This window comes from Cynoglossus semilaevis, chromosome 1 (assembly GCF_000523025.1).
Source record: "Cynoglossus semilaevis isolate Cse_v1.0 chromosome 1, Cse_v1.0, whole genome shotgun sequence".
NCBI lineage: Eukaryota > Metazoa > Chordata > Actinopteri > Pleuronectiformes > Cynoglossidae > Cynoglossus > Cynoglossus semilaevis.
Genome location: NC_024307.1, coordinates 26,022,995 through 26,033,049, shown reverse-complemented (window position 1 = coordinate 26,033,049; position 10,055 = coordinate 26,022,995). Strand labels below are relative to the sequence as shown.

The window sequence follows — 10,055 nt, the reverse complement described above, 5'->3', positions numbered from 1 at the left end:
CTGGGGATACTCTCTATCATCCAATCCAGCTCCTTCCAGAACCTCTCCTTTTCTTCCAACTCACAACCCACCTGTGGGGCATAACCGCTAACAACATTTATCATCACTCCTTCTATTTCTACCTTCACACACATCAACCTGTCTGACTCTCGTTTCACCTCTACCACATTTCTTACATATTCTTCCTTTAGGATCACCATTTCTCTTCCCATCTGAACCATGATAAAACAGTTTGTAGCCTCCTCCAATGTTTCTAGCCTTGCTGCCCTTCCACCTGGCCTCCTGAACACACAAAATGTCTACTCTTCTTCTCTCCATCACATCAGCTATTTCTCTACTTTTCTCTGTCATTGTACCTACATTCAAAGTTCCAAACTTCAGACCAACACTTCTATTCTTCATCTTTTCCTTGAGGGACTACTGTAATGCATATAAAGTCAAATAAATAAATAAAAATAAATAAATATATTGAAATGAACAGCATTATTAAGCGCTTTAACATTATCATAGAACTCTAGAATATATCAAACACAAGAGTTCGGTGATGTGGGGAAAAACAAACTCTATTTAACAGGATAAGAAACACAGATTTAGCTTTATTGTCGATCCATCTGCTTCAGCCAAGAGTGAAAGGGAAAATTGAGAGAGGAGAGGAAAGAGAGGAATGGGGAAGGAGAGAATCCAGGTGGAGATAACCATCAAAACAACCAACAAAAGTATTGTCATTTATTCATGGTCATTTTGGCGCTTAAAAATACTTTGTTTTAATATGCCATAGTAAAAGAAGTACATTAAAACGCACACTTGATGCTTTTTTTCGACAGCCTGTGTCTCAGGATATACTGTAACACCGACACCTCAAAAAAAGAAACAACTATATCGTATCTGTAGGAGCCATGAATGTTATTTCCTTTTGTTTAAGGGTTAAGGATTGTTTTGGTGTTGCTTATTTTGAGTATTATTTAGTTTATGTTATTATTGGTTATTGGTAGTGGGCCACATGATTGTAGATTGGATCCAGCACCTGTGTTCACCTGTTGCTTTCTTTTGTTTGAGAGAGAGGAAGAGAGGGGATGAATGTGGGTTGCCATATGTTTTTGTTTGTCATTGGGATTATTTTTGATTTAATAGTGAACTGTATTAAGTAAACTTTTTAAATTGGTTAATAAATATTTTGATGCCCCCAGTAAGTTTCTTTGTTAGCGCGGAGGTTTTAAACTTTCAAGTCGATACTCTATCTGTAGATATACGTTTAATACTTCCAGACTGTGTAGTAATAATGAGTCAACTGTTTTGTGTTCACTAGCTCCACATTTGTCCTTTAGTTGGTTAAATATCAAAGTCTAGTCCTCTTTTTGGGTTATGGTAATTTTGTTTTCCTAGTCATGTACAGTACAGTGAATGCTGCAAAGGTGTGTCGATGTGACCAAAGTATTCTGTTTATTACACAATAAGCTTTATATTTGTATTGCAGAATGGGTTCAAACTCCTGTTTGAAATACAGTGTTTGATTGACATCCCCACCCAACCTGTGAATTGCTCAGAGGTCAAAAAGCATAAACACAGATACACAGAAATTCACCTAGTCACGCCTAAAGAGAACACACCCTGGCCTATCACACACACACTGTTATTCATTTACACGTTCACATTTTGCAACATCAACCAATGCAATGATCCAGCATCCACCCTCCCTATGTTTTACCACCACCTCCAAGTGGTTGTCGGGACCACCCTCCCCTTTCTGTTGTCCTCGTCTGTATAAGACCGTATCTGTCCTGTCTCCGTCTCGCTGTCTCTTTCTCCAGCTAACCAACACAAGAGATGAATACATCACATTTTCTAATATTACTGTTATGGATGTTTAGCTGCACAAAAGGCCATGCAGAGCACAGGTGAGTCCTGCAAAACAATATACGATACTATATTATATTATAAATTTATATTGATTAGATAAATAATTAAATAGAAATCAACCTGTGAAAAAAATCTTTAGCGTCTTCTTCTGTAAATTATGTCATTCAATTTTTTTGTTTGTTTAAACGTTTAAAGATTCTTAGGTAACTGTGGTTCAACTCACTTTATCGCAGTTACATAATGTCATGAGTGTTTTTTAAAATTTGCATTAATCAACATCTAACATTGGCCAGACTTTGTAAATGTGTATTGTGATAAAATACTTTGTTGAAATGTTCATTCATATACAAAGATGTATTTAATCATATGTACATAATATACGTGTACATCCATCCATCCATCCATTTTCATCCGCTTATCAGTTACCGGGTCGCGGGGGCAGCAGTCGCCACCCAAATCACATTGCACCATACCATACGTGTACATATCCATATAAATATATGTGTAGAAAATTTGTAGTAAACAAAATTTACGAACATAATTTCAACAACTATTCTATTCGGGTATTTATTTATTTATTTATTTTTTACATTTTTTGTCTCTGTGTTTTACAGCCTGCAGAACACGCCGAGTGAAGACGGTAAGCGCTTTTCTTGATAAACCCTTCCAACACCTGGTCAAATATGAGAACAACCAGTGACACGTGCTCACTAAGGGCTGAGATATGTTTTTTTTTTTTTGCTTATGAATAACTGTCCTTGAGATTAATGTGACATTTATGTCCTTACGATTCCTTATCTTCACTTTCTAACGCCAACGTTTCACAAAGCAAGATACGGGATATAAGTAAAGATAACTGCAGGTGATATTTCCTGCAAGTGGACAGTGAACTAAATAGGAAAGGCAGCCACTAGCGGTTGCTTGATGTGTGGTTATATAAAATCTATAACACAAAGGCTGTGTATGGCAGTGTTTATTTTGAAATACGGGGATTCTTACAATGTGTGGGACGCGGTAGCTCTACTGGCAACTTTGTGTCATTGGTAAATCGGAATAAAAGATTCTGAATACTGAGTTTGTCAATTGTATATACAGTGTTCCCTCTCTATTTCACGGTTCTCCTTTCGCTCCCTCAGTACATTCCAATACTTGTGAAATTTTCTTTACGCACGGAATATAGAAAAAAATTAACTAAAAGAACTAAAAGACAAAATAATTATACATTTGAAAGTTTTGGCTTTAAAAAGCCCATTTGCGAACAATTGATGGTAACTTTGTTTACTGCTAATACAATGCTGACTGGCTCATGCATCGTAGCATCTCTAAGCATCTTCCCTTGTGTGTGGGAAAGGGTAATACAGTCTAGGGAGGGTTGATAACAGTTTGGGGTTCATAAAGGGTAAATATAAACCTAAATAATATAATAACTAGCTCACCTCTACTTTGTGATCCATTCCCATTTCACGGTGGTCTTGGAACGAGATAGGAGAGGGATCACTCTATATAAATACTTTCATTGTCCACTTAGACAATAGGAGCTCCATTTGGGTGTGTGATATAAAAATTACCCATTTCCTCTGTGGACTTCGGTGAAGGGAGTAAACAATTCCAGTAAGACCCAGGTTGTTGTTTTTTTTTAAGATGTTGCAGATTCTATTGATGTATATTCTTGATTTGTTCCAATTTTTTTACTACAAGTTAAATACAGTTTGGGAGCAAAATCAAAAAAGAACTGTATTGATCCTTAGCTGAACTCCCTTGTCTTCCACCAGAATTTTAAACTCAGGTCTGTCTCGTTATTTGGCATATGACTAAGACATTTTCATCTGCCTGAGAAACTGAGAAATTGCTGGTTCAAGCCCACCGAGTATCAGTGCCTTAAATGATCCTTTTTCAGCAATTCCCTGGTGCACTATCAATAACGTTCAATCCAACCTTAATTATCCCACAAAACGGACAAGTGCGCCAGGGATTTAGTGTACTTTTTGTTATATAGTAATTATTCACAAAGTTCAATTACTGCTCACACATTTTTGAAAGAGAGAAAATAGAGAAACGTGAATTTAACATTATGGGATTTATCACAGGGTAGCCCTGGATTTATCACCATTAAAGATAAGTTGTAGTTGTAATTGTAATTAGTCACGATTAATTGAAATAAATTACACAATTTGACAGAATAAAAGTCTATTGGTGGAACAGAAAGGCCAGACAAAGCCTGTTTTTTGTGACAAATCCAAATGTTGGTAGATTTTAGTCATTACTATGCATTGTAACTAGTGAGGCACCAAAATGAAAATAATTGGCCGAAACCGAAAACAGAAAATGAGGAAACCAAGGCCAAAAAATCTAAACACCGAAAGAAATTATTATGCCAATTATTAGTACAAATGCATTTATGGCTATGACTGTGAACTAAACCTAAACAAATCAAGGATATTGCATAAATTAATGTTAATGTTTTAAAAATAAAACAATTACAAAATTATGAAAATATTTTTCCAGCACATTCCAACAATGCACAATATAATATAAAATAAAATTCAAAATAAATTGTTAAACCTGACCCCACACATATGTGTACATTAAATGATAATGTAAAGGCCTACCTATTGTAAAATTAAATATGTTCTCTCATAAAAACACAAAGTGCATTTAAGTCAGTTTTAAGTCAGTTGCTGGATTTTCATTTCTCGTGTGCGCTGCTATATTCCTGCATCCAAGTAATGATCTTTATCACGGATCAAGTACAGTTGCGACAAAGTGCAGAGGATCCAAATAGATTTCAGTGAAATGTGTACTGACAGACTCTGTGAGTGTACTTCTCATTGTTTTCACTTCATGGTCAGTCTCAACCTCTTTGCTTAGAAGACGTTTTAGGGCTGTGATTAAAGGAATAATATCTCCTACAGATGCATCAGGGCAGCTGATCTCTTTAGGTAGCTGCTCAAACCGGGCAAGAAGATAGAGAGAATGTTCTCTATTAGGACCCACTGGCTATGCATTGTATGCAGCCAAGACTCGTTTTTGCACAAAGAGGCTTTCCTTCCTCTCAAATTCAGCATAGCGATCAGGATGTTTGGATTTTAGCTTGTAAATTAAACCCGACGTGGAGAAATTCTTTGCAGATGAACCCCCTCTTGAAATTTCAGCATTACACGTTTTGCGAATCGCTATCCGTTGGTCTTTCTAATATATATTGAAATACGTCAACATGTTGCCACTATCAGCAGTTTTTGCTTGCATCATTATAACTTCCTGTTTTGTCGGCCAGTCTTTAGGTGGCCGAAAATTTGGTGCATCACTAATTGTAACGGTGGCTTGAAGAACATGTTGAGAATTTCTTTCAAAATTTTGATGAAGTTATTGTCCAGAATAATATTAGGCCATCAAGCCATCACAATCAATTTAACAATTCTTCTTGTCAGTTGTAGACTTACTTACTGTTCTACACTCAGTGACAATGGTACGATGCAACCAAATACACAGTATTTGTTGTTTTTTTAGATATACATATTGCTTGTGTGTCATATTGCTTGGGTTTAAAAAACATGAATCCGATTAACCATTGTAAATTAATTAATGAAACTGACATGTTTGTAATTCAACAGAACTAATTATTATATTATAATAGTTATTATGTGAGCCCTCTTTTAACCGTAGACAAATCCGAGCAAGTAGATCAAAATTAAATTTCGCTGGTGTTATAGATATTACACACTTGGTTTACCCATATTTATTAAGTCAATCCCTGCCCTCTAGTGACTAGGATTTTGGCGCTCTCACTGCCACCGCCCAGTTTAGATTCTTGGTCAGGTAAACCTTATTGACTGCTTCCATAGTGTAGCAGTTATCATGCCTGCCTAGGAGCCAAAAGCAGAGAGTGCTCAGTTCCCTTATGGCGTCTGCTGTGGCAGATTGTGTCGGTTGCAAGGACTCCCACTATAAATTTGTTACCTCTATAGTGGTAGCGGTTAGCATGCCTGCCTCGCAAGTCAAGAATCCTGCGGCAGACCTGCTGTTAACATAAGAAATTCCACAACAGAGTTACACTTTTTCATGAATATGGGAGCCAAAGAGACCACAAGACCAGGAAAACCACATTTATTTCCCCTAAATTTTTGTTGCTTTGAATATACAAGATGTGTTGAGATATTAAAAAACAGACAACACTTTTAGTGCTGCATTTAACTACAAGCCAGTGCAAAGACTTTATTTTTTCCCCATTTACCTGCAGGTGTGTTGGCCTCCTGTGACTTCAACCAAGACAGTCAACCGTTGTGCAGGTTTACCCAGGATACTGAAGACCAAAGTGACTGGACACGGCATAAAGGTCCTACCCCAACACCTGGCACTGGACCTAGTGGAGACTACCCTGATGGAAGTCAGTGTGAAGTGCATAGTTTCTTACAAGTGTTTAATTGGTGTTTATTCACCAGTTACTATTAAGGTCAATTTGTTGGAGTTAAAAGTATTTGTGCGACTGTGTTTGCAGAGGGATATTACATTTATCATGAATGTGACAATGTGGCTAACCAGAATAAAGCCCGGTTGCTGAGTCCTGCCCTCACAACATCGGCCTCTGAAATGTGCGTCCAGTTCCGCTACTACATGTATGGTGTAGATGACAAGAACACATTGAAAGTTCTAGCCAAGAAACCGGGCGGGGAGACAGAATTGTGGAAGAAGACCGGAATTCAGAGTCCTTCCTGGCTGGAGGCATCTATCACTGTTTCCAATACCCGTGACCAGAGCATCAGAGTAAGTGTCAGCGAGTTGGCGAAGGTCAAACCCAATAAAATGACATTCTTAACTTCAGCTATAAATTTTTCAGGTTATGGTATGTTAGAGCGTGGTTGGAAACTGTAGTCCCATCATATAACAGCCGTGTATTTGGTATGTTCCATGGCAGCCTGTGTGGTTTGCAAAGACTCACACGTGAATTTCTTCACTTTGGGACAAATAAGGGACTAATTGTAATATTTATATTATATTAAGATCTCAGACATCTGTTATAGAGATTTTTTCTCTCAATTTTGGTGCAGTTAGTACACCCCTGTTATACTGTATCCCCGGCCAAGCCGAACCACCTCATACATGGCCGGTACATTTCCGGGTCCACAGTCGGACCACCTCTGGACTAGTTGGCCTACCCTCTGGACCGGCCGATTTATCTCCGGTCTAACTGGGACACCTCTGGTCAGCATTTATGTGGCAAACCCTAGGCTTTTTTCAAAAACCATCTATTGTACTAACAAAACCTGGTGGTGGAGTCTTTAGCTAACATATTTTCACACCTCCTAACAATGGTCCATAACCCGGTAGTTATTTATAAACAACAGACAATCTGTTTAGGCCGTATGACTTCCTTGCCCTCTATTTGTGTGCCTTCAGATTGTATTTGAAGCCCAGAGAGGCTTCTCTTCCTCTTGCGACACAGCTTTGGACAACATTGTCATCAGTGAAGGAGCTTGTCCCTGTAAGTCCACACATATCCACAATTTTAGCCTCCCCCATGTTAGAACCTGTACTGATTGACTACTTTGGCCCACAGCTTGTATTACTGGATGTGATTTTGACGTGGATTTGTGTGACTGGACAACACACTTTGACCACTCTGACATCTATGGCTTTGAGCAGTGGAATGGTCCAACAGACACTGAAGGCACTGGTCCAGATGATGACTTCTCTAAACCTGGGTGTAAGTCAAACATTTTTTATTTTAAAAACACAACAGCCAGAACACTAGCTTTAATTAATTAATAAGTTGGGACTAAAATTAGGTACATTTAAATGTTATTTGAGAATTAAAATGTACAGGTCAAAGATCAAAGTGAATAAATAAAAATGGTACAATTGTCCTTCGCATTAATTAGAGTATGAGGGAAAGTTGGCACAAGTCGAGCAGTACAGGAGCATGCACACAACCACTAGGTCACCTAGACCCAAAGGACAACATGAGGGTTAAAGTTGTTACTAAAGTAATTATTAATAATTACTTGAGGATTAAATCACCATAAATAATTTTTTTCTTCATTCTTTATCAATATTATTGTAATAATAGGATAGCGGTGGATGGATTTCTCAGTCTGATATCTTTATATAATAGTTATAATAGTATATAATATAATAATAGTTTGTCACTGGAGGTACCAGTACCCTAGTATATATTTTAATGAACTGTTTTCTGACATTCTTTTGCTTCATACATAGTGGGCTCCTACATGCTGATGGACTCACCTGCAGCTGTGCCTGGTGCCACTGCTCAGATCAGAAGTCCTCTGGTGACACCCATCAATGGTTGCCTGGACCTCCTGTTCCACTATTACCTTTATGGAACTAGCACTCAAATGCAGATCACTGTACACACCATCCCTACAGGTCATAACGCTATAAACTGTAATACACAATAAGATTTAATTGATATTAGTCACTAAAAGTGATTAATGCATGTGTTTACCAGGTGGTACCAGTCTTGGACCTGCTCTTTTTACTAAGAGGGGGAACCAGGGTAAAGGCTGGAAGCTGGCTGAAGTCCGGTATCTGGGAACAGATGCAATCAAGGTTAATAACAGAGCTTTAAAGCATTTACTGGGTGTGTATATTTTCACACTTACCGAAATTTGTATATTTTTATTTTCATATTTCAGTTCGTGATCATGGGCACCTATGGAGAAACCTCTGAAACAGACATTGCTATTGATGCTGTATGTGTCATGACCTGCAGAGGTGAGAAACAAAAAAGGAATTGTGTTATTTTATTTATTATATTGAAGAAAGCTTTATGAAGAAATTATTAATTCTTTTCATTTATAGCTCAGCCAACAACTCTACCACCAATAACTTCAGCAGTTAAAAGAAACATGCAACAAGAGAGAATTTCGGCGGCAAATTAACATACAGCGTTTACTTTACACATTTACTAAAGGTACGTAAGGACTCCTCGTACCTAGGCTTAATGCTTGATGATAGACCGTTATACAGTAATAAACTAATGTGCCCAAAATGCTAGCCTTACTTGAAAGTGTCTGCTCGCGTGCACACTACACCTAAACCAACAACTCCTGTGCAGACTGAGGTGGGGACGTATAGGTTACGGTCCCAGTGGCGTAGTTGGTTTCCTGAGTCCACAGGTGGGCTGTGGATGTACCTACATAACATATCCTTCTTTGCTTCCTGATATTTCTGCCAACCATTTCTCTTCATTTTTTTGTGCTGTACAGATCTGTGCCCTCCCAATGCAGAGTATATAGAATGTGGCCCACCTTGTATCCCTTCATGTCAGGAACCCTCCACCAACTGTTCTGGGTCCTGTATCAGTGGTTGCTTCTGCAAACCAGGCTTTGTCTTCAAGGGTCAACGATGCGTCCCACTGGAAAAATGTGGCTGTCTGGATGACCAAAATAACTATTACGAGGTCCAGTATTATTTTGTTATTTTTTCAATACATGTAAAATTTGTTTAACATTGACTTAATATAAAACAAAAAATGTACTTTCCCATCATTTTCTTATTTGGTTTCCTAATTTTTTCATAGCCGGGTGAGATTATATTTGGAGATGGCTGTTCAAAGCTGTGTCGCTGTGTGGGAAATTACACTCTGGACTGTGTGGATAACTCTTGCAGCCCCACTGAAGAGTGTCGGGAAGTAAATGGTGTTTTTGGCTGTCACAACAAAGGTAATTATTTTTAGGGACTTGACTATACCATATATATAGCAGTTTGAAATGACCAAGTGTGATCAAACATTGACTTCTCTCAACATCTAAAGGAGATATTGCAATTTGAGACATGATAATTGTAGAAGGTCATACAATTAAGCTCAAAGAGCATTAGGTAAAACACTAAACAAAACACTGCAACCAACCATTTTATTTAAAAGAAGAACTGTAACTAGAGTATGCAAAAGTTAATCTCATCTTGTCTAGAATCAGCTCCCTCCGCTTGTGCCAGTCCAGGTCATCCTTTTAGCTTGCCACTTTTAACCACTTCATCTCACAGGAAGGCTAACATTTCCCTCGAGTTAGACTTTGGTTTGCCACTGTAAAACATCTAGTGGGCCATGCCTTGAACACGTATTCTATTCTTTTTCACCGTCTTATTTTGTGGAAGGGTTTGGGTGTCCAAAAGACCAAAGACCAAAAGATTTGTCCTCTGGGGCATCTAAGTGATAAAAAATATTTTAATAAAAAGCAAAC

The 10,055-nt window shown here is 38.0% G+C and overlaps 1 protein-coding gene across 1 annotated transcript; it reads left to right on the top strand.

Annotated features, from left to right (window-relative positions):
- The first annotated feature begins 1,067 nt into the window (after positions 1-1,067).
- LOC103387585 (zonadhesin-like) lies at positions 1,068-8,753 on the top strand. Its single transcript, XM_008322297.2, has 10 exons — positions 1,068-1,895; positions 2,472-2,497; positions 6,095-6,241; positions 6,353-6,618; positions 7,252-7,336; positions 7,412-7,558; positions 8,071-8,238; positions 8,321-8,421; positions 8,508-8,586; positions 8,674-8,753. The coding sequence occupies exons 1-10, from the start codon at positions 1,825-1,827 to the stop codon at positions 8,751-8,753; spliced, it is 1,170 nt and encodes a 389-aa protein (XP_008320519.1). The 5' UTR covers positions 1,068-1,824.
- The last annotated feature ends 1,302 nt before the right edge of the window (positions 8,754-10,055 follow it).

Coding starts and splice junctions, on each gene's coding strand:
- LOC103387585 (XM_008322297.2), top strand. CDS start 1,825: ATGAATACATCACATTTTCTAATATTACTGTTATGGATGTTTAGCTGC. Junction 1,896..2,471: donor AAAGGCCATGCAGAGCACAG/GTGAGTCCTGCA, acceptor TGTGTTTTACAG/CCTGCAGAACACGCCGAGTG. Junction 2,498..6,094: donor GAACACGCCGAGTGAAGACG/GTAAGCGCTTTT, acceptor ATTTACCTGCAG/GTGTGTTGGCCTCCTGTGAC.